This window comes from Cervus canadensis, chromosome 11 (genome assembly GCF_019320065.1).
Source record: "Cervus canadensis isolate Bull #8, Minnesota chromosome 11, ASM1932006v1, whole genome shotgun sequence".
Taxonomy (NCBI): domain Eukaryota; kingdom Metazoa; phylum Chordata; class Mammalia; order Artiodactyla; family Cervidae; genus Cervus; species Cervus canadensis.
In genome coordinates this window covers 13,114,652-13,139,757 of record NC_057396.1, presented here as the reverse complement: position 1 = coordinate 13,139,757, position 25,106 = coordinate 13,114,652, and the positions used below count along the sequence as shown (strand labels likewise).

At 46.9% G+C, this 25,106-nt stretch overlaps 1 protein-coding gene across 1 annotated transcript in view; it reads left to right on the top strand.

Moving 5' to 3' along the window:
• The window catches only part of ENDOD1 (endonuclease domain containing 1), a 32,878-nt gene extending 8,735 nt beyond the window's left edge, over positions 1–24,143 (top strand). The window contains exon 2 of the mRNA XM_043481804.1: positions 19,972–24,143. Within this exon, the coding sequence (XP_043337739.1) occupies positions 19,972–21,174 (1,203 nt within the window). The 3' untranslated portion in view covers positions 21,175–24,143. The remainder of the gene's footprint in view (positions 1–19,971) is intronic.
• Positions 24,144–25,106: the final 963 nt, after the last annotated feature.

The following is a 25,106-nucleotide window of genomic DNA, read 5'->3' as shown; positions in this document are numbered from 1 at the left end:
TGGATGCTAGCCTGCCAGGCTCCTCTGTCCATGGAATTCTCTAGGCAAGAATACTGGAGGGGGTTGCCATTTCCTTCTCCAGGGGAATCTTCCCAACCCAGGGATCGAACCCAGATCTGCATTGCAGGCAGATTCTTTACCATCTGAGCCACCAGGGAAGCCATCAGCTGCCAATAATACTCTCTAAAGGCACCAAGACACCTTTTTTTGCTAGCATGGTGCAAATGTACATTTATTTGTATGACTGAGTCCCCCTGACTAGACCCCGAGTCCCATGCATGCAGGATACGGGCCTGTCACACTCACCATCCTAACACAGAGGCTGGCAACCTTTTCTGGAAAGGGCCACAGAGTAAATAGTTTAGACTGTGGGGCCATTTGGTCTCTGTAGCAAGTATTCAGCTCGGGTATTATAGCACAAAGCAGCCACAGACAATGCATAAATGAGTAAGCGTGGCTGTGTTCCAAGAAAACTTTATTTATGAAACAGGTGGTGGGCTGGATCTGGTGCACAGGCTGCGGCTGGCCAGCTTCTGGTCTAGCGCGATGCCAGCCCTGAGTGTGTGCTTATTAGTAAATGTTGTTGAATATTGAGCACTCAGCAGGTACGGGTTGAGCGTTGGCAGTGAAATATGAAAGCTGTGCAGTCTTATTCCTCTTAGGGCATGGCAGCCCTAGATTGAGACCTACAGTCAATTTCCGTGAACTTTTTTAATGTGGTGGTAGTGGTGGTTCTTTATATTTAGGCCTTTTTAGGATGATAAAAGTAATCATGTGCTTATGGTTAACAAAAAAGATTTCTGAGCATTTTGGAAGTATATAAAGAAAAAGATCCCACTTCTAACAGATAGCCAGTCTTCACAGTTTGTGTGTATGGGTGTGAGTATGAGTGTGTGTGTGTAACATTCCAGAAATTTCTATCACATACAGAGAGACCTGTGTGCACTCATATCCTTTCTTCTGGTCAAGCATTAGCATCCTTTTGGATTCTGTGAAGCCATGTCTAACTAGCCTCTCAAACAATCAGCACCCCCGTGGAGTGGCAGAGGGAAGGGACTTTTGATGAGCAAATTTGCACAGAGGCATAAACAGTTTGTCTCATGAAGCACTTTCATGTAATAAATATTTAGAAGGCCTGAGGACTTGAAATGCAAAGTCTATTTCATCACCTTTTTCTTTCACAACTTTAAAATCATGTATAACTGACAGGTGGCCTGAAATAACGACCTCTTTGCCCTCCTGAGTAGAGGAGGTGTCATCCTCCTCTACATTAAGAAGAGAGTGGGCCTGGGTTGACCCTGGGCTGCCCGAAGTCACAAGGCCAGTAAGTGACAGAGCTGATGGCATCTCATTTCCAACCTGGTGTTCCATCACTGCTGCCAAATAGTCTCACCTTCAGAGGAGCTGGAAGAAAAGCACATTCGCAAAAGCCTGGAGGAGAGATCAAAGAAAGGGAAGTGATTTGTCTGGGGGCGGATTTACTAACCTCAGAGGCTGTTGGTGACAAAACATGGAGAAGCAGATGCTGCCTTTTGTGCTAAAGACAAGAGGTCTTAAGCTTCAACAGCTCGAGAAGGATTGAGGTTGGATGCAAATAAATCATTTCCTGATATGAGATCTAGAGCCAGGCATCCTAGAATGCGAAGCCAAGTGGGCCTTAGGGGCATCACTGCAAACAAAACTAGTGGAGGTGATGGGATCCCAGTTGAGCTACTTCAAATTCTAAAAGATGATGCTGTGAAAGTGCTGCACTCAATATGGCAACAAATTTAGAAAACTCAGCAGTGGCCACAGGACTGGAAAAGGTCTGTTTTCATTCCAATCCCAAAGAATGCTGAAACTACCACAAAATTGCTCTCGTCTCACATGCTAGTAAAGTAATGCTCAAAATTCTCCAAGCCAGATTTCAACAGTACGTGAACTGTGAACTTCCAGCTGTTCAAGCTGGTTTTAGAAAAGGCAGAGGAACCAGAGATCAAATTGCCAACATCTGCTGGATCATCGAAAAAGCAAGAGAGTTCCAGAAAAAACATCTATTTCTGCCTTATTGACTATGCCAAAGCCTTTGACTGTGTGGATCACAACAAACTATGAAAAATTCTTAAAGAGATGGGAATACCAGACCACCTGACCTGTCTCCTGTGAAATCTGTATGCAGGTCAAGAAGCAACAGTTAGAACTGGACGTGGAACAACAAACTGGTTCCAAATCAGGAAAGGTGTATGTCAAGGCTGTGCATTGTCACCCTGCTTATTTAACTTATATGCAGAGTACATCGTGAGAAATGCTGGGCTGGATGAAGCACAAGCTGGAATCAAGATTACCAGGAGAAATATCAATAACCTCAGATATGCAGATGACACCACCCTTAGGGCAGAAAGTGAAGAAGAACTAAAGAACCTCTTGATGAGTGACAGAGGAGAGTGAAAAAGCTGGCTTAAAACTCAACATTCAGAAAGCTAAGATCATGGCATCTGGTCCCATCACTTCATGGTAAATAGATGGGGAAACAATAGAAACAGTGAGAGACTTTATTTTTTTGGGCTCCAAAATCACTGCAGATGGTGACTGCAGCCTTGAAATTAAAAGACGCTTGCTCCTTGGAAGAAAAGTTATGACCAACCTAGACAGCTTATTAAAAAGCAGAGACATTACTTTACCAACAAATGTCTGTCTAGTCCAAGCTATGGTTTTTCCAGTGATCATGTGTGGATGTGAGAGTTGGACTATAAAGAAGGCTGAGTGCCAAAGAATTGATGCTTTTGAAGTGTGGTGTTGGAGAAGACTCTTGAGAGTCCCCTGGACTACAAAGAGATCCAGCCAGTCTATCCTAAAGGAGATCAGTCCTGGGTGTTCATTGGAAGGACTAATGTTGAAGCTGAACTCTGGTACTTTGGCCACCTGATGTGAAGAGCTGACTCATTTGAAAAGACCCTGATGCTGGGAAAGATTGAGGGCAGGAAGAGAAGGGGACAACAGAGGATGAGATGGTTGGATGGCATCACTGACTCAATAGACATGAGTTTGGGTGAACTCTGGGAGTTGGTGAAGGACAGGGAGGCCTGGTGTGCTGCAGTCCATAGGGTCACAAAGAGTCAGACATGACTGAGCGACTGGACTGAACTGATGTGAGAGCTGTGATGTTGATGCAAAGGACCCAAGGGCTGTCAGGTCCCCCTCCCTCATGAACTTGAAGATAAAGATAGCACTTTGCCTGTTAGCTTTGGAGCTTGGCCATCTCATAGTTAGTTACAGTCTTGCGTGGAGACTGGCTGTGAGCCTTCCCTAGTTTTCAGATGAAGGTGACACATTATTGAGTTGACAGTGGGACCTTGCAGGCTGCAATTCTGCACCCAGGGAGCTCATTGACCCGGCTTGTCGCTGTTCTTGCTTTTCTGCTGTCAGTATTGGATGGCCTTCTGCTCCTCCATTCCTGTCCCAGGCCAGTCAGAGCCTGGGAGTTTCCTGTCACTCATTTGCATAATAAATGTGGTCACAGCTAATCACAGATGAAAGATTATCTTCAGTTTGTTTTCTGTGAATAAATTGGGGTTTATATGGACAATTCGGGAGACCCAGGTCGGGAATATCGCTTGGAGAAGGAAATGACAACCCACTCCAGTATTCTTGCCTAGAAAATCCCATGGACAGAGGAACCTGGTAGGCTACAGTCCATGAGGTCACAAAGAATCAGACACGACTGACCGACTTTACTTTCACTTTCTTTCAGTGGCAGAAATAGGCTCACCCTGTTTATTATCTGTACCTTCATCTCTTCACTCCTGGGCAGCAGGGGAAGAATGTTAGCTTCTCTGATGGAAGAGTCCCCAGACATCAGGCTGCTGATTGATTCCTCTAGTAGTATCTTTATTATCGTTAGTGTCACAACCATTTATTGAGTTTTGGGGTCTAAGCCCAGAAATAGGAGTCCATGACATGGGCCTGGGACAAGACTTAGTCCCTGCCCTCAGGTGTCTTTTTACCTAGTGAAGACGGTGGATCAGACACAAGAAATGCCCCACTGGAAGGGGCAAGGACTGGGCATATGGAGTCATTCAGAAGATGGGTTTTGTAGTGAGATGATTTGGGCTGAGTCCCAGCTCTGTCCCAGCGTCACAAACTCAATGGATATGAACTTGGGCAAAGTCCAGGAGATGGGGGGACAGGGAGGCCTGGCCTGCTGCCATCCAGGGCGTGGCAAAGAGTCGGACATGACTTAGCAACACAGCTTAACAACAACAACTCACTCTGTTAGTTACTGACTGGGTGACTGAATCTCACAGAGCTCAGGTCTCCATCTGTGGCCCAGAACTCATAAATCACCCCTACCCTATGGATGAAGGCTTCCCTGGTAGCTCAGTCAGTAAAAAGATCTGCCTGCAATGCAGGAGACCTGGGTTCGATCCCTGAGTGGGGAAGATCCCCTGGAGAAGGAAATGGCAACCCACTCCAGTGTTCTTGGCTGGAGAATTCCATGGACAGAGGAGCCTGGCAGGTTATGAGGTTGCAGAGTCGGACACGGCTGAGTGCCTAAGACTCCCACCCTGTGGATGAGTTTGCGAGGTTCAGGATGACTGCATTGTGTCTGCATACTCAATACACGTATGTTAAGCATGTGGGATGAATAAGGAGCCTTTGCTTCCCAGACCATGCCTTCCTTGGAGACAACCACGATGGGGGTTCCCATCCCCTTAGGTCTGACCCTGAGGTCAGACGTTTCAGTAACACGTCTCAGTGTTCCTGCTGAAATGCCCTTTCTCCCTCTGCCCTGCTTCATTGCCGCCTTGCCCATGGCTGGTCTCAGCTTTTCCTCTGGGTTCAGTCGCTCCCACTCTGTCGTCTGGGTTCCCCTGCCCACTGATGCTCTCCTCTGCTGAGGAATGTAGTAGGAGTGCCTTCTCTCAGTCCCCGGGGTGCCCCTCTTATCCGTTCCCAGACTTCTGCAACCAAGGAATGTCTCTTCCTTTGTGCCCAAGATTTAATCCGGGTATCTAGAAAGTTCCTGGTCTGCAAGGTCCCTGCCTCAATTCTCCTGGGTTCCCATAAGAGTAGGACTCCCGGGGTTTCAGGCTTGTTGCTGCATGAATCATAAACGTACCCAAGCTTGTGCGGGGGAAGGGCAGGATGGTTGTAAGAAATCACTGGTAAATTCACAGGCACAGGAAGAGAGGTACACATAGGCCTTAAAGGATCCGGAACAGGGAAACTTCTGGAAAGACAGCAGTCCCACAGAGCCTTCCAGATCTCTCTCCCACCCTCCTCTGTCTTTTCGCTCTTAACCAGCTCTTCCATTTCCCATGGGTCAGCCTGGCTGCCAGGCCTGAAGGCCATCTAGCAACCTCCCCACCCTGACAATGTCAGGCTCTGGGCTTCTTGGATGGAGAATCGGAGAGAGCCATCTGGTAGGCTGCCCGCCAGACTGGCTATCGTTTAGTTATGCCTGGGAAGGAGGTGGGTGGGAGAGGTCATGTGATGAGAAACACTGCCCCTTTAGGGACAGGGTCAGAAGTACTAGGTTAAGTTAGAGGTAAGAGTTGAGTGTGGCGCATTGGCTGACACGGTTGGCAGAGGTAGTGGTTGCCTGGGAGAGTGTAGGGTGGGCAGCCAGATTAGACTACTCCAGGGACCCTCAGTACTCAACGCAGCCTGGCCTGTGTACCAACCATGTGTGTGATTCATGCTACAGAAGACCTTGAGGTGGGTGTGATCTCCCAGGACTGGGTGAGTTGGGGTCTTGGGAAAGATCTTACTGAGGCTGTATCAGCCAGGGTCTGAGAAGGAAACAGACGGAACTTCCAAAGTAGTTTAACTGTAAGAATTGAATGAAGAAACTACAGAGAATTAAGGGAGTCAACAGGCTGGTGGTTCCCTGGCGGCTCAGATGGTAAAGAATCTGCCTCCAATTCAGGAGACCCGGGTTCAATCCCTGGGTCAGGAAGATCCCCTGGAGAAGGCAGTGGCTACACACACCAGTATTCTTGCCTGGGAGATCCCCTGGACAGAGGAGCCTGGAGGGCTGCAGTCTGTGGATCACAGAGGAAGACACAACTGAGCAACTAAGCATGCCGATGTGCATGCAAGGAAGTCAATAAGATGCTCAAGTACCCAGGGCCTGGCTATTGTAGGAAGCTTTCACCATCCCAGGCCTGCGGGGCCTGCAGGGAGCCTGTTAAGAGCTGTGACCGCAGAGAAACTCAGCCGGAGTCAGAACTGCAACAGCCAGCTGGGGACGTGGTTGTTCAGTCGCTCAGTCGTGTCCCGCTCCTTGCATCCCCGTGGACTGCAGCAAGCCAGGCTTCCCTGTCCTTCACCATCTCCCGGAGTTTGGAGGGAGCGAGGGGATAAATCGGGTGTCTTCTCTCCTCCCATTGGCTGCTCCAGTCTGAAGCCAGAGGGCAGGAGAGCTCAGATGGTGTGGTCCCTGGAAATCAGGCCCCTGGGACACAGAGCAGGGCATGGAAGAGGGTGGAGAGTGGATCTGGGAGGCCAAAGAAGAGCACCCCACACGGGAGCTGTGAGGTTAGAGCCAGGCCTGGGCCCCCAGATAGGACATAAGTAGCAGAGAGGATTGGTGAAGGCACCCCAGCCAGTGCTGACATGGGCCGCAGCACAGAGGTAAGCAGGGCAGCGTTTCCATAGTAACCAGGTAACTGACTCAGCTGGGGGACGAGATTGTGCTTTTCTGGTTGATGAACGAGAAGGTTTGACAGAAGGCATTGGAGGCATTGGCGGGGGGAGGGTGGCCATGACTGTGCCAGTTTGTCACTTGGCCTGCAAGTAGAGGATGCTATTGAAGATGTTAGAAAGAGTACTGAGATATGATCCAAAAAGTACAGATGGCAAAGAGAGGCTTCTCGCTTAACACGTAAGGTGGGAAATCTATGAGTACCCGTTTTGTGATCAGAACATTAGCTGCCCTGATGAGTGGAGGATCCGAATGGCCCTGTAGTGCTTTATTCTCTTTCTGGGCTTTACCATCCCAGCTCTTGCAATTTGAGGATGACACCTCTCACAGAGTATTAATAGGCTGTGAAAAATTCAAGCCCAGCAGGGCCACCACCGGAGCTGACCCCATCAGCGTTTGTGCTTCAGAGTTGTCCATGGACCCCTGCCCTGGCATGAGCATTGCTGGGGGTGGTGGTTAAAAATGCACTCTTGAAACCACCAGAGGCCTTCTGAAAGCATCTCCGGTGTGGAGCACAGGAATCTGCATTTTTAACAAGATTAAGTTGCTCCTAAAACAGACTGAATTTTGAGAAGTATTGATTTAAGGGAACATCACTAATTTCCTGTGGAAGCTGCCCAGGGAGGGGCTTATTTCCACTAAAGACCAAAGATGAATCTGATAGTGATCTAGCACAGGGGTTCTCCATTTAGAATCACCTGGAGAACTTTTAAAGAAAAAATCCTGAACTGATCTCCAAGCACCACCCCCCACTCAAGCTTTTTGAAGCTTCCAGGTGGCGTTACTGGTAAAGAATCTGCTTGCCAGTACCGGAGCCACAGGTTCCATCTCGGGGTCAGGAAGATCCTCTGGAGACACAGAAGGAAATGGTAGCCCACTCCAGTCTTCTTGCCTGGGAAGTCCCATGGGCAGAGGAACCTGGTGGGCTACAGTCCATGGGGTTGAAAGGAGTCAAACACAACTGAGTATACACAGGTGATTCTAAGAACCTCTGATCTTGTCTGCACACAGAAGGGGGAAAAAATTAGAAACAGCAAGGTCTCAATTTAACTGACTTTTCTGAATTCTGTAGCACATAGTCAAATGCTAAAAATAATTGCTCTGGAAGAGAAAGCAACAGTAGAGTGGAAAACTGGCTTCAGTGAGTAAGGAGGAATAGGACCAGGAGTGTTGTAATCCGAGAGGGTATCACAGGTCCAGAGAGGCCTTAAAGGCGCCGGGGACTGTCTCAGGCTCCTGGGGAAGTGGCGGGAGATGTCCCACGGGAGTTTGTCTGCCCTCAAGGCCTCCCTTGCCCTCACCCAATGCCAATTTAGGATTGGGTCTTTTTTCTTTTTCTTCCACTTTCTCTTTTTTTCTTTCACTTTTAAAAAAAAATCTTTCCTTTTTTAAAAAAAATATTTATTTAGTTTTACTTGATTGTTGATCACAATATTGGTTTGATCTCTGTCACACATCAACATGAATTCACCACAAGTGTACCTAGGTCCCCTCCCTCTTGAATCTCTCTTCCGACTTCCACCGTTTCCCGCCCCTCTAGATTATTACAGAGCCCCCCGTTTGAGTTCCCTGAGTCAAAGGGCAAATTCGAGATTGGATCAGTTTTTCACCCCTCCCCTTTCATTTGCATTTGTTCGGATGTTGAAGACAAAGGAAGGTCTCACTCGGAAGGGCGCCATCGTTTCCTCCCCTCTCCTGTCCCGCTGTCTTCTGACCGAGGAGGGGAGAACGCCTCGGTCGCGTGTCTTTGCATCTGCACGGCTCCGGTGTTGCAGATGCCGGCCAGGCGCCTACCGAGTGCCCGGTACCCGGGCAGCTCCTCCCGGAGGCGGGGGGAGTGGGGGCAGCCTGGAGGAAGGGTGACTCAGGGCAGGAAGGCTGTTCAGGAAACAAAAATCCCTGCATTTCTCATCCCCTAAAAGAAAAAACAAAAAAGCATCCTTCTGATTCTTCTAAAGCTGTTTCTACTCCCAAGAGGATAAGGAAGATTTTTGGTGCCAAGCAGGGAGGATTTATTTCTTTTTTTCCTGCAGTGGGTGGGTCAGAGCTCTGTTCATGCCTTTGCTGAGAGCTGAAAGGCCTGGCGGTTTATTTCTCCTCAAAAGTCCTTCCTTGCCTCTTGTGGCCCCGCTGGCCTCCACTTCTTTTTTGACACACAGCTTTTCTGATAGCTGGGTGTTTTCCGTGGTGAGTCCTCAGATCTAGTTCATTCTGACGCTGGGAGCGTGCGGGGGGCTGGCCCGCAGCCTCCAGCTCCAGCTCTGATAAGGTTATCTGATGTTCCGATGGTCAGCTGCCCGTCTCGGTTCCTTGCGAGGGGGGCCCTCCCACCCACGTGCTGATGGGCCATGGGGTGACCGGGTTTCTTTAATTTGTTTATGCATCACAGTTCCCCGCTGTCAACTCATCCATGGACTTGACTGTGGTTGAAAAACAGACCAACCCCCAGAGGAAACATCCTGTCCCCGTGGCCACAGTTAGATAGGAGTTGGCAAGGTTGCTTGCGACCACAGGGTCTGGTGTGAATCGTTATCAGCGCGTGCTTATGGAGACTAAGACTGTGCCGGGGAAGGAGACTCCACCCTTCCTAGGGCGAATCAGGGCGGAGCTCCAGCACCCTTTTGATCATCCTTCTCCACCACCAGCTTTCCCAGGGAGAAATCCTGAAGCAGAGATAGAGGCCTGTCCGTTCTCCCCGGAGCCCCTCTTTCCTGGTCTGCAAGGACATCCTATGCGCTTCTGAAGGTTACTGTGGCTCTCATGGGAGATCATTCTTTCAGCCTGTTGAAATTGTCTCCCCGGTGTCCTGCGCCGACCCTTCCCCACATTGCCTTTGCTGGGGTTGGCCTGCCCAGCACCGGGTTCCCTCCTCTCCCGCACCCCTCAGCCATGTCTGTACTCCGGCCAGCCCCCTCCCCTTGCCAGCTGCCCCGTCCCCGAGCCCACCCTGCTCCTCTCTGCTCCTGCTTTTGCCCTCCCAGCGGAGGTGCCATAGGCGGTCACCTGCGGCTCTTGGCCCTGCCCGCCTGGACGCCGACAAGAGCCGGAGCTTCCCGTCTGGGTCCCGCAGAGCGCGCCCTATCTCCGCAAGCGGCTCCACCTCTCAGGAAAGACCTTCCCCAGTGACGAATCTGCACAGGTGGCCCTGGGCCCTGAGGCTTGTCTGGATTTCGCAGCTCGGGAGCCCTCTGGGACAGGGGCCCTGCTCAGGGATGCCCTCCCCTCTAGCCCATCACTTCCCTGAGATGCTCATTGTCCCCCTGAGATGCTCCCCAATGCTGCATGTCCGGAGACCTAGGCTGTCCCACCCTCCCAGGGCCCCTTCTTCCTTGGGGGCTTGTGGGGGTCTGGTGGAGCATCTTTGCTCACCCCTGTGGGCCCTGCTTCTCTGCTTCTCCTGCCAAGGCCGTGTTCCTCCTCTGCCTTTATTATAAAGTGAAGTCACTCAGTCATGTCTGACTCTTTGCGACTCCATGGACTGTGACCCACCAGGCTCCTCCATCCATGGGATTCTCCAGGCAAGAGGACTGGAGTGGGTTGCCGTTCCCTCCTCCAGGGGAACTTCCCGACCCAGGGATTGAACCCAGGTCTCCTGCACTGTACCCTCTGAGCCACCAGGGAAGCCTGCTCAAATGCAGGTCTGTCTGCAGCCTCTTCTTGCCCAAACCCAGTCACGCCCACCACCTGTCTCCCTTCCTGAGCCCGCTGGGGAAAGTGCCCTCTGAAGCCTCATGAATGGCTCTCTCATCATCATAGCCCTCGGCCCTTGTCTCCAGGCTTCCTTTTCCTCTGATCCTCCTCTCGCCAAAGGTCTGTCCTCCCTTGACTTCGACGTGATACTGGACAATTGATTCTCCCGCGGCTCCAGCAGTTTCCCAGTTGCCCCTCCTGCCCACCCCCCACCCCATCCTCTAGTTCCTCCCTTGCTCACCTAGAGGCTGGGCTGCTGCTGCGGTGGGGCTAGGAGCTTTTGAATCTGATAATGCCGGGCATGGCCTTGGCTGTGCCATTGACAAATTGAGTGGCCTTGTTCCTGCCCCTTACCCGAGTTTTAGTTTTCCTGTGTGTAAAGTGGAGATGATGATACTAGTTACCTGGTAGGGTTTTATGGAGAGTCAGTGGGTTGCTGACCCATTTGAAAAGACCCTGATGCTGGAAAAGATTGAGGCCGGAGGAGAAGGGGACAATAGAGGATGAGATGGTTGGATGGCATCACCAACTCAATGGACATGGGTTTGGGTGGACTCTGGGAGTTGGTGATGGACAGGGAGGCCTGGCGTGCTGCGGTTCATGGGGTCGCAGAGTCGGACACGACTGAGCGACTGAACTGAACTGAATGGGTTGCTGCACTGCGGTGTTTTCTAAATGATAGTCATTTGCACCCCTGCTTCACCAGAGTCCCACTTGTCCTGCTATTTACTTGAGATTTGGTCTTTACATTGACTTTAAATCAAGTCATTGGAAAACAAATTTAGTCTTATCCTAAATAATCATATCCATGAAGTTGTGTGTAGGAATTACTGGTTATATCTTCCCAGGAGAAATTAAACATGAATGCACAGCTGTTAAAATAGAAGCATCCGTTGGTTCACTTCTCGCTGTCCACAGGAAACCACAGAGTTACGTGCACTCTCCTGCGAATCTTTCGTGAGTCATGCCACAGTGCCCCGACCCCAGAATGCATGTGCACCAGGATGAGCCTTTATTGATGTTATCCCTCTCTGGCCAGCCTTGCTTTAGTGCCCGAGCTCCAGTCCTGTATCTCCAGCTGCTATGAAATGTTTCTGCCTGTCAGTCTGGTCCCTTTTAGAGGTCAGCCTGTTCACTTTTCCTCCATTGCACCTCATTTTCAGGTGGCCTGGGCTCCAGAGTTGGACGTCATCTTTCACCTTCCAGGGACCCTGCCGGGTCCGCCTCCACATCCTGGGGCACCTTCCTTCCTGAGTTACGCACATGTCCTTTCCTTTCCATTCCCTCAGCTCCCTCATGGTCCAGGCTTTCCTGCCCAGTGTGGGCAGGTGTCTATTTCCCTGGAATGACACGTTCCTAATGATGCTCTGGCCTCAGGGAATGTCCACTGTGTACAGATCAAGTCCAGACTCGGAAACGCAGCATTGAAAGGACCCAGAGAGCAGAGTGGAGCTGGAGTGCTTTATGGTCGCTGAAGTCAGACCACGTGGGTTTGCAAACTCAGCCTCCCTCACCGACAGCGTGACATCCACACGCTACTCAGTGACTGAGCCTACGTTATGCTTTCTGCAGAGGACGACGTAGGGATTAGGATTAAAGAAGGCATGTCCTGTAACACCCTTCCATGGTGCCCACTACCTAGAGAGCACTCGGTGAGCTTTAGTTGTGATTATTCTATGACGAGTTATCTGTATAGCAGATCATTTATAATCTGGTCCCCTGCTATCCCTCCCAATTAAAACTTTTCCTTACCCAGAGTCCCATTTTCTCTCACTCCCCATCTCTCAAGCCTTTGTGCAGATGTCTCCTTAAGCCCTACTGACCTTTGTGTTTCTCTAAGTTTATCAAAACCTTGCATATCCTTCTAACCCTGCCTCAGCTTTTGTTTTCTCCAAAAGCTAAAGATATCTTATCTTCTCTGACTGTTTATGGTGTCCTTCCTTCCTTTGGAATCTGATTGCTCTTTTTCTTCAAAACATGTATTTGGTACTTAACTTTATCTGCAGTACATCGTGGTTTTTCCTTGGTTTCCTATTTAGTTTTGTGTGTGTCTGTGTCTTGCTTCCCTAAGTAGATGGTGAGTCTCTTGATGCCATTTGGAGGCATGTGAAGCAGGGATTCAGAGCAGCAGCTGTGGGACTGGTCTTCTTGAGTTCACGCTGTGACATTACCACTCACCAACTGTGTGACCTTGACTATGCTACTTAATCTTGATGTGCCTCAGTTTCTCCACCTGTCAAAAAATGATAATAGTACCTAGTTTTTGTGGGTTTAGATGAGTGAGTACTTAGTGGAGCTACTTACTGATTTAGTACATGTGAAATTCTTAGAACAGTGCCTGCCATGTAGTACTCAGTAAGTGTTGCTGGTTGTTGTTCTTATTATCATTTCTCTTGCTTTCTCCTACAGTAGCGCTCACACCTAAATAGGCTCAGTACATATTGTTGAATGGATGCCTATTTCCCCTCCAATTATCCTTCTCAGTTTTCTCTTAGTCTATTTTTCTTCCATGCATATTAGCAGGAAAATTGAAAGTCTCCTTTTATTTAATTCCAAAGGAGGGGGAAGAAAATCCCATGGGTTTAAGTAGCTCTGGCTGTCTGCTAACATAAACAGACCAACTCATTGAGAGAAACAGGTTTTTTTCTTGGTATTAAATTTGAAAAGGAATTTATTATAAACTTATTTATGGGGCAAGATGCTGGTGGATGGGGAGTGCTCATTCTTCTAAAACTTACCTAACAAGTTGCAATTAGGAAAAAAAAAAGATTTTCCATTAAACCCAGGAACTGTATCAAGTTACACTGGCAGCCCAGGAGGACCCATCAACAGGGAGGGAGATTACACAGAAAGCTTTGTACCTGTCCCTTCACCCAGAGAGTCTGCTGAGAAACCAAAGAGAAAGATTATTGGTGCTTGCAAAAGGGCAAGGGCAACCCAAAAACTGTAATCTGAAATTACCTCTTACATCATAGCTGTATTTTTGTCTTTAGGGAGCAGTGTTGTTGGTAATTTAGTGTAATTGCAGTAACCAGCTCATTAAACTATGTCTGCAGAGAGCCTGGAAAAAAACAAAAAACACCTGCCCTTTATGTGACAGTGTCTCAATGCATTCGACTTTTAAATATTCTTATTGTTTTCAGTACAGTTTTCCATACACGAGTCAGATATTTTAGTTACACACACACTTGGCTGTTTCTTCAGAAAGTGAGAGCCTACTAAGACATAATGGTTGTTCTGTAGAGTTTAGTAAGCTTGATGATGGGGGGAGCTATTTTAACTGGTTCTATTTAAACTTTCAGATGATTCTTTAACAAATGACGTTAGAACTGTATCATCTTGAGATCAAAACAAAGTTTTGTCATAAGTTTAAAAAGAGGTTTTAAGACAGGAAGTAGAAATCGTGATGGACGTTTCTCCCAGTGGAGGTCAGTTAGCAGACTGTTATAAGGCCCTGGGATTTAATACGTTTTATGATGAGATGGTAGAGTGATTTCATAATGGAATATCCATTTTTAATGACTCCAAATTGCAAATACAAAATCAATGGAAATGAATTTGAATAAGACAGAAATACCTACACGAAGAGATGTGAGAATTATAGCTAATAGATAAAGCAAAAGAATTAGTAAAAAAATAAATAAAAACCAAAAATTGCAAATACAAAATCAATGGAAATGAATTTGAATAAGAGAAATATCTACACGAAGAGATGAGAGAATTATAGCTAATAGATAAAGCAAAAGAATTAGTAAAAAAATAAATAAAAACCAAACAGGTTGTAAGCTGGCTGGTGTGTTTTGGCAAAGGGCTGGGAGTCCTTGTGTCTTATTCTTAGTGAGAGACTTCAGCCTGTAAAGTGAGTTCTTGACACATCAGAGAAAGGTCTTGGAAGGTACTGTTCTACTTACACCAAACAGGAGGTGGCCTAAATAGAAAAAAAGGAGATTTAAGCAAAATAAGTACATTTGGAGATGATAAATCTATAGTGAGTTATAAAAGTAAACAAGGCATGCTTTAGCAGAAACTTTATAACCTTAGACAAAGTTCCTGGGCAGCTGTGCGGCTCCTCTCCTTCCACTGCAATCACATAGAAATATTGAATTTTAAAAATATTATCTATATATTTAAATTAAATTCATATTTCAGCAAAAAAGTAAGAAGGAATTTTCAGGTGCCAGAAATATATAAGAAATCAATAGCCACAGCTGTGTGTGGGAGGACACATGGAAGCTAGGGGCTAGGGCTCTAAACTGCCTGTGGACAGAAGTCACGGTTGCATAACCTATTCATGACGTGGGTCTGGAGCTAAGCTCTCCAGGTAAAGCTCGGGGCTAGCAAACTGTCGCAGCTTCGGTGAACCAGGCAGGAAAGCCACCTGCAAGTTATTATAGGAAGTAGCTGCCTACACCATGTCATTAGTGGAAACAGTCAACCTCCAGAAGTAAGCTTGAAGCTGTCATTTTTCCTCTGTATGGGTCCAAATTTGCACTGCTTTCTCCACGTGGAAACCCTAGCCTGTGAAAATAACTCAGAAGCTAGTCCAGAATCAATGAACTCTTTAGAGCTCCAGCAGAGGCAACTGCAAATGCAGTCCTATTAGAGTTGTTTTTGTTTCCATTTTTGTCTTTTTTTTTTCAACAGACCATCATGGACCTTTTATGAAGACAAGCTCATGGGCAAAAATTGCAGAGCACTTAAGTATACATACCACCCCAAAGTCAACCAATAGGAGCAACAAAGTAAACTGAAAAGCAGAATAAAATAGACAACAGATCTTAAAGGGAATTTAAGAATTTCTAAACTACGGGAAGATTTTAAAAAAAGAATTTCTCAAGAGTAGGAAAAACAACAGAATTTTCAATAGAACCAAATAGAAAGGCTGGGAAAGAAAGAAGAGTCACTGAAATGAGAAACAAAAAGAAAAAAGAAAAAAACCTCAACAAAGTAGGTAGTAAACTAAACATAGCTAAGGAGAGACTTAGTGACTTGGAAGACAGATCTAGGGACTCACCTGGAATGCAATATAGAGAGTTAATAAGATATAAATGGCTCAGATGGTAAAGAATCCGGCTGCAATGCAAGAGACCTGGCTTCAATCCCTGGTTGGGAAGATCCTCTGGAGAAGGGAATGGCTACCCACTCCAGTATTTTTGCCTGGAGGCGTCCATAGATGGAGGAGGGCTACAGTACATGGGGTCTCAGAGAGTTGGACATGACAGAATGACTAATGCACAACACTATGAAAAAGAACATAAGTCACAAAAAAGATAGAGAGGATAGAAAGAGAGGCTTTGATGTGATTGGATCCTCAGAGGAGAGAACAGAGAGTTCATTGAAGATCAGTATATGCTCTCATATAACATTCTTTGGTATTTTGGTCAGAGATTTAAGGCTGTGTTCCCCGGTGGCTCAGACGTAAAGCATCTGCCTGCAATGTGGGAGACCTGGCTTTGATCCCTGGATCGGGAAGATCCTCTGGAGGAGGGAATGGCAACCCACTCCAGTACTCTTGCTTGGAAAATTCCATGGATGGAGGAGCCTGGTAGGCTATAGTCCATGGGATTGCAAAGAGTCAGGTACAACTTAGCAACTTCCCTCATAAGACTAGGTTAGATAAGCCTTGAGAAATCTATTATTTATTTTCTGTTTTAATTTTGACTGGTAGCATCCACACTGATTTATGTACATTATATACAACACTGTACTGAACTGTGACCAGGCAAGACAATCCTAGAATGCCTGGCAGTTTTTCTCAGTGGAGTTTTACTGTGCTCACTGTTCTCTGTTACAGCTGCTGGTGTAGAGAAAAAAAGCAAGTAGCCAAGTAAGGTGCTAATAGAACCAGCGTCTCTGGGAGACCAGCCAGCTGCCCAGTTTCTAAGGGTAGTAGTATGCTTCCCTCATAGCTCAGTCGGTAAAGAGTCTGACTGCAATGCAAGAGTTGTGGGTTTGATCCCTGGGTCAGGAAGATCCCCTGGAGAAGGAAATGGCAACCCCCTCCAGTATTCTTGCCTGGAGAATCCCACGGACAGAGGAGCCTGGCAGGCTACAGTATATGGAGTCACAAGAGTCAGACACGACTGAGCGACTAAGCGCAAGGGTGCAAGCTGGAAACTCCTCTGGCCAGTTGCTGCTGCCTGAGCGGCCACCTTCCTTGGCTTGTGAGGCTGGAGGTTCTGCCTCCATGTGCTCTGGGCAAAGCAGAAAGGAAGCATGAGGGCCGGTCTGCACGCGTGCCCGTTCACCCTCTCCTTTCCGCTCTCCCTTCTTTCTGGGGACTGCAGCGCCAGGGCGCTCAGACATCGGCTTTTCTCCCTGTAGATTTAGGAATTTCATTTATTCCACGTCACAGAGAGAAAAGGGGACTGTGATTTCTCTTTTTGTTAGGTTTTCTATTCTCTAGTATAGAACACTGGTAGAGCAGTGTCCGTTAAATGGGGAAGCATGGCTTAATCATAAGGAATGTGTGCCTTAGGAATAAAATGACTGACCTCAGTTCAGATTCTGTCCTGCTAATTATTGGATGACTTTGGAAAAATTCACCTTTCTGTGTTTTAGTTTCCCCACCTGTAAAATCAGGTAGAAAAAAAAGACCTTCTGTAACATTATATTGAAATCATTTAATTGGTAGTTAAGAAAAATTCGTCCTTGACCTCCTGTGTATTACTATATAGGTACCAGATGCAGACATTCCACCTTGATTTCAAACACTATATTCTACCTTGTCATCAAACCATGGGGCCAATTTGGGGTTCATAACAATACAGTGACCATGGATGTGGGGTTCTGAAGAAGGCCAGGGAAAGGAAGACGTGCTCGGCAGTCGCCTCAGTTCATCCTGGCCCACTCCCATGGACCTGCAAGCTGTGGGCAGAAGAGACTCCATTATTGCAGATATCTGGAGCCCATTGAACTCAAGTGGCCTGAGAGGACGAGGAAGCAACCAGCTTAGTGTCCTCTGACCTTAGCCGCGGGAGACCATGATCTGAAGTTTGGGAGTAAATCAACCCACAATCCTGATTTCTGTCTAAGAGCACGATGTTGTAGGTTGTCTCTTCCACATATGCTCACACTGCCCACCTCCCCCTCCCCCCACACCGCCCCAATCTCACTCTCTTCTTTACGTCCCCCTCTCTTTTATCCCTCCCCTTTTCTTTTTTTTAAAATTTATTTTATTTTATTTATTTATTTTTTTATTGTAGTGGGTTTTGTCATACATTGACATGAATCAGCCATGGATTTACATGTATTCCCCATCCCGATCCCCCCTCCCACCTCCCTCTCTACCCGATCCCTCTGGGTCCCTCCCCTTTTCTTTTCCTGCCTGGCCCTTTTTGGTTCCTTCCCCTTCTTTATCTAAGAATCTCTCTTCTCTGTGTTCCAGCCTGCCCTCTGTCCTTGGAGGCATTATTTCATCCCTGGGTGGCTCTTGGACAGAAGATGAACCAGTGTGTTGCCCTATGCTCTGTCACATGGCCACCAGTAAAAAAAAAACCCAGCTCCAGGCTTCCTCTAGATGGGATAAAGAAGCTACACCAGGCTAAATGCAGAAACAGTACCCTAGTAAGCAGGGAGAATAAGCAGGCACCCTAAAATTCCTGGCCTTCCACCCAAGACCCTACAATCTTGGCTCTGTGGTATCTTGATCTCATGATTCAGAAATGAGGCAGATATTTCCATGGGTTGTATCTTCTGGCTATAGGAGAGCAAGGGCAGCTTTGCAAAATGGATGAGCTTTTTATCTCTGTCCTGTAGGGGTGTGGTGGGAGTGGGGACCATCCAGGATCATTTCTAATTTGAAGTCTGGGGGCAGGGACGGCACGACCTTAAAAGGTGAGGCTGTGGAATACTCCATTAGCTTTCATGACTACTCCTGCTTTCACCACCTTGCTCATCTGTTGCCCTCACTAATGCTACACATGCGTGCATGAGCATGCCTGCATTTGCTGTTGCAGAGCTGGAGAAATGCAGAGTGGGTTGCCCTCCCCACGTGAGGTACAGCAGTCCACATGGCCTTGACCCTCTTGGGTTTAGCAAGTGGCACCAACTTGAGGGAATCAATTAGTAAGATTTACTTATTTTAATTCATTGCTTTTTGTCCTTTTGAAAGTAACATATAAATAATTTGTGGGTTGATGTAGGTAACAGTTACACCAAGAGAAACAAGAAAACAAGGGAAAAAAATGTATCACTTGTATCCTTGGGAGTCGATCAGCCATAGTGGACATTTTCATGTGTTTCAAACTTTTTTCTTGCTCATTTTTAGGCTTAAAAAATTATTATCATTTAATTTTACAATCTGCCTTTTCCTTTCAAAATTATAGCACATATTTCCCTATCATTACAAGTGCTTTTTAATGGCTTTGAGATATTTCCTTGATGGATATAACACCATTTATTTAACTGTTCCCAGTTTTTGAAAATATAGGTTGGCTCAACTTCCTGCTATTATAAATACTGCAGTGATCAGTTAATACTGATCTCAGAGAGTCTCAAGTAGTAAAGAATCCACCTGCCAGTGCAGGACTCATGGGTTTGATTCCTGGGTTGGGAAGATCCCCTGGAAAAGGAAGTGAAAACTTATTCCAATATTCTTGCCTGGAAAATCCCATGGACAGAGCCAGGCAGACTATAGTCCATGGGTCACAAAGAGTTGTACATGACTTAGTGACTAAAAAACAACAAGTTGAGATTCTAGTATGTGTCAGTCCTTGACTGGGTCCTATGTACAGGGTCCATGGTGTCAAGGAATTTATAGTGTAATTTGGGAGCTAAAAACAGTTTTGGGCCAATCCTGAGCTCTTTGTTTTCAGCTATTTAGATTGGCAAAGTGAAATATATATTATACTGCTGAATTTAAAATGAATAAGAGCAGAACTAAGAGGGATATATATAGATATAGATATATATGTCATTATTGATATTCAACAATTGGCCTACACAGAAAATGCATTGTTAATAATTGCAAATATTATGAGGAGATGAAGTTTGAAGAGCAGCTGGTCTAATTTTATCTTGGCCTGGGAAGTATCTAATATAACTGACAATAATCTATACATGTCCCTCTATTTGATTTAAATTCTCTGATTAGAGTTGATTGCTCTTTGTATATCCCAAAATATGCAAAATCCACTTAAGACTACGTTCTTTAAATTGCAGCTCACTTTGGTGGCTGATTATCTGAATTCCAGTTCTGATTTTTACGGGCCTGCTGAGATTTGCTTTTCCCCTTGCTTTCGTTTTTACAGTCAGTTTGAATCTCATGGGAAAACATTCCTGGAAAAGGGTATGACATTTATAAACCCACAGCAGATTGAAAAGTGGTGTTCTTAATTTGTGTGAGTGTGTGATAGGTCATTACTATAGGACAGGAGTGGAATATACAGAGAGTGGAAGAGGATATAGCTGGCTTGAAAGATGCTTTCAGACACTAGGGTCGTGGGGTATTAGGACGAAGTGAGAATGTGCTTCCAAACCAAAGTGTTGGAACTGTGTGTCTAGTCGGGACTTCACTAGAGTCTGGGCAGAACGGTCCGAGGGTCCCTGGTCTGCTGTGAACAGGGACGCATTTCAACCTCCCTCTCTCCTTTCAGATTGATGACCCCAACAGCAGCCTGGAGGAGGTGACGGATGAGGCCGAGGCCGTCAGGTCTGTGAACAAACTGGGGAGCAACCAAGCCTTGAATGCAGATTTCCTGGGTTCTGATTACCGAACCGGGCAGCTCTACCCCTTCTCCCTCAGCAGTGACCCCCACTCGGCCACCTTCACACTCACAAACGCGGCTCCGATGACCCCGTCCTTCCAGGAAAGGTGGTACGTGAACCTCAACAGCCTGATGGAGCGAGCTCTGACCCCGCAGTGTGGCAGCGGGGATGATCTCTACATCATCACGGGCGCCGTGCCCTCGGACCTCAAGGTCAAAGACAGAGTGAGCATCCCGGAGTTCGTCTGGCTGGCGGCCTGCTGCGCAGTCCCTGCGGGAGGCTGGGCCATGGGCTTTGTCAAGCACACCGGTGACCGGGAGGTCATCGAGGATGTGATGCTGAGGGACCTGGAGAAGCTGCTTCCGTTCCCCCTTCAGCTGTTCCAGAACAACTGTGGGGAGACCGACCAAGACACGGAGAAGATGAAAAAAATCCTGGAGGTGGTTAACCAAGTCCAGGATGAGGAGCGGAGGCTGGACTCTGAGAGGGGCTCGGGGACCCTCTCTGGCATGAGGGGCGCCAGGTCCGCCCTGCCACCTCCCGAGACATCTGGGGAAGGGAGTAGCCTTCTGGGAAGACTCCTGGGCTTTGTCGCTACCCCACTCATCAAGCTCTGCCAGTTAATTTATTACCTTGCCTTCGGGATCCTGAAGTACACTGTGTATGTCCTGTGGTATGTCACGAAGCAGGTGATTAACGGTCTAGAAAGTTGCCTTTATCGCCTGGGGTCAGCCACCATCACCTACTTCTTGACCATCGGGGAGGAGCTGGGCAGCATTCCCTGGAAGGTCCTCAAAGTCACGGTCAGGATCACCAGGGCTGTGCTCCGGATCCTCTGCTGCCTGCTGAAGGTGGTCTGCCGCGTCGTGGGGGTCCCTGTCCGGGTGCTTGTGGACGTGGCCACGTTCCCCGTGTACACCATAGGCGCAGTTCCAATCGTCTGCAGGGACATTGCCATGGGCCTTGGTGGCATCCTCTCTCTGCTCTTTGACACGGCTTTTGGCACCATGGGTGGTCTATTTCAGGTCATTTTTACTGTCTGCAAGCGGGTTGGCTATAAGATTACTTTTGACAATCCTGGGGAGTTATAGGAAAAAAAATAATGAGTGCCCGGTCCCAGTGAATTTGATTTTTTTTTAATAGAGAAAGCTGGAATATTTTGTCTATACTATGGGTTTCTGTTCACGTCAGTTATATTTTGGCCTTTGGTGGGGGTGTCTGCCTGTTTCAACTTGACCCAAGAGACATGTTCAGTGTGGGATTATGTGTAGGTTGCCTGCTCAGATGTGGGTGAACTTCCAAGCCGTCCACTTCAGTCAGTCACTCTGATACAGGAGACCATGTGAGAGATGCTGGTGTTCATTTGTGATCAGTAAAAATAACAGAAGGAGAATCTGGAGGAGGACCACTTTAAACCCAACTGTTTCTGAGAAAAGTAGAAAGGAATTTATTCCTGCTATTACTCTCTGAGACTCAAGACAAAACTGATATAAGTATTCCTGGCCAATTTGTTATCATTTTGCTTCTCTTTCTGCCCAACTCAGCTTGACTTGGTGAGGTGCAGACCATTTCCTTGTTGAAATAGCTCTCTTAGGATATAGAATCTGTTATATCCCTTAGCTTTCCATGACTCCTGAGGATCTATAAGGTTGTTTTGTTTCTCCAAAGTTGAATTTTGCTGCATTTTTCCTTTGAGTTAATGGTAAACATTATATGCAAATATGGCATAACAAATTCTGAATGCAAGGACTAAGATTGTTTGCCCCTTGAATGCTACCCAGGTATAAAAAAGGGAGTGCAAAGATCAGACCTCTGCTCTGAATAGGTGCCATAGGTCTGAGGATATCCTTAGCTAAGCTTGGATTAACTTGACATATATTAAATCTCTGGCTGAGAAGATGGAGCTCAAAGACCTACATGTTAAGCTAATACAGAAGTTCATATTCTGCAAAATACTAGATCAGTCTTTCTTATACTTCCAGCAAGTACCCAATACAGTAAAATGCTCTGACTTCTGTCCTTAAATGGTGGTTTTAGTATAAAGGTATAAAAAATAGTCAGAAAATTATAACTTTTCTGGCCATCTTGGAAAACAAAATCCATAGACATATATATCTAAGTTTATATGTATATAATCTTGATTAAGAATCATTATCTCAGGAAATTATTTTTATAGTGTGTTTGATGCTAAAAAACATAACTATCCCATTAAAGCAAGTAATTTATGGGAGCTAATCTCCAATTTTTTGATCAAGCACTTGTCATGTTAATCCTTGCACTGAAAAATGATAACAGGAGGAAGCTGAAGTTCTCAAACTTTGCTCTGCCTTCCAGAGCTCAGAGGGAGTCACCTGGATTTTTCTGAGTGTTCTAAAGAGTTCGTGTGAGGTAGAATAGGACCCAGTGTAAGCTACTGATTTGGGGGTGCAGGCCACCGTGCATCTGAAAGTTCAGTGCAGAGACCTGGGGTCCAGAAAGGCAGCAAGGAGAGAAGGATGGGTGAACTGTTGGCATCAAGTTGATGCCCAAGAAATGTGAGCGTGATGAGAGTTACTTTTTGCAGAAAAATAATGGAGTTGGACCCAAAGTAGCAGGGCAGCCAGCAAGCTGCCATCCTGATCAGTTTGTTACGTGAGGCAGGGTAGTAGGACACCAGACCATGAAACTGTCATAGCAAGCAGTGCACTAGATTATCTAAGACTCTAAAGCAGTATTTTACCAACACTTCTGTTGGTGACCGTAAAAATCTGCAGTCAGGCTTTCCTTCATTTCAGTAGTGTGAGGAGCCATGGAGGAGAAGGGTTTGCTTTGGTACTGATGGGTCAGGTAGAATCCTGCCAGATGAAAGAAAAGGAATTTCAGAGGGGACCAGAGAGATGGTCTGACCGGAGATAAGCTCGGCCTGACCAAAGCCGCCTCTGATGAGGAAGCTGACACCTGATGCTAATGATGGTTGACCCTAGGTCTACCAGGAGCCAAGGTCTTCTGCTCGGGTCCCTTCACACCTCAGATGTCAGATCTGTGCCTCCCTGGTCTAGGGCCGGGTTTTCTCCATCATCCATTGAACAAACTGGACTCTGATGAATTAAATGGGTTTGGCCCATGTGATGAAGCAACTAGCTGTCCATGCTCACCAGTATGCTTTCTGCCTCCCGAGGAACTATGTCCCCTCAGAGTACCTATCTGCATCCCGAAAGGCCCATGGGGGCCATCTATGGCAGCTTGAGCCTCTTGGCACCATGCAAGGAGCAGGGCATCTGAACTTTTCTCGAGAACCATTCGAAAATGTCTTCCTTTTCAGTTCTAGTTGTTTAGTGTCTTATTTATTTATTATGGTGTGGCCTTTTTTGAAATCTGGAAAGGGATGATAAAGGGAAAGCTAATCCCCAAGGTTAGTAGGTGGCTGAGAGCCTCCACTCTGGACTGCTGGCCTTTGTGCTTCTGGTTCACCGGCTCCGGCAGGTGGCCAGACCGCTGGTCCGTCCCAGTGAGCCCCTTTGGCCTTTGGGGTGGGATTTTGAGTTGATGAGCTCCATCTCTGGCTTGAAGATTTTTCTGTGGCTCTGCTATGTTCTTGGGCCCTTGGAGAGGTCAGCCAGCTCTTCATCATTGTGGAGCTGATTTTCTAGTCTGGATCAGCCAGGCCGTCGGACACTCCTCTGTTCCACTGTGCCTTTTGGGTGTTCGCTTCTCACTCAGCATCAGGACTTGCCCCTGAATGCAGATGAAGGGATCTGGAGAAGGAACTAGAGTGAAACACTGGTCATTCATCCATCCAGTGTGTATTTGAACATCAAAGTTGCAGAGATCGACAATATGTGCATCCCGTCTTTGAGGAGTTCAGATATCTAGTGGGGAGGACGTGGTGCAGCTGATCCATGGACCACATCGTGGTAAGCCTGCAATGGTACTAGCATCCCTGGAGCACAGTAGGAAAACCCACAAAACGTGGACGTTGGGGAAGCCTTTATAAAGGGTGTGATGAGTCAATTTGACATTTTCAAGCTATGTACAATGCTGTGCACCTTGCAATGCTCAATAAAATAATTGTTGACAACTCGTCAGCTCTTCTGGAAAATATATAAAGGGGGAGAATCCTGGAATGAGGTTTGGGGGGTTGTCTTTGATTTTTATTTTTTTTCCATTTTCTTCTTGATTGACATTAACTCAAACCATTTCCACTCTCTTCTGGATTTTTTTTTAAATTTTTTAATCATACATGAGAAAACAGAGAGGTTAGGTCAGTGAAATAGGCCCTGGAACTTCTTTTCCATGTTATGTCTCTGAAAAGCTATTTGGGACATGAAATATTTGAAGCACCCAGGAACCTCCTGCTTCACTGATTCTGAATCACATAGGAAGTTACAGGAACACTCTAAATTTTTTATTCATTAGGAACCCCCTGCCCCCCAGTGTGAGAAACGACACAGTCTCTGGAGGGAGGTGGTCTTCTGTGGCCTTCAGTGGGCACCCAGTGCTAGGGTGGGGATGGCAGTAGCTCTTGACTGCCTTCTCAGTGTGGGCAGGGTCTTATGTGTGATTTGGTGTCTTTTTCAGCATTTCACCTAAACTTGTCACACACCGAGTTTTCAAAATGTTACACTAGGAGCCACATAGTGTGGACTCCTTGGCCTTCATAAATGGGTTCTCAGGATTCTCATTGTTTCTCTCTCTAAGTATATTCTCCCAGATCATGGCTTGATTTCTAGTAATTACATTTCAAACCTATTTTTTTTTTTTTAATTTGGAGTATAGCTCATTAACAGTGTTGTGATAGGGGGCTTGCCTGGTGGCTCAGTGGTAAAGAGTCCGCCTGCCAATGCAGGAGATGTGAGTTTGACCCCTGATCTGGGAAGCTCCCACCTGCCACGGAGCTACAAATCCTTTCCACCACAACTCCCGAGCCTGCGCTCTAGAGCCCGGGAACCGCAACTGCTGAGCCCATGAGCTCAGCTACTGAAGCGCTCGCCCTACTGAACCCCCGCGATGAGAAGCCCGCACACCACCACTAGAGGGGAGCTCC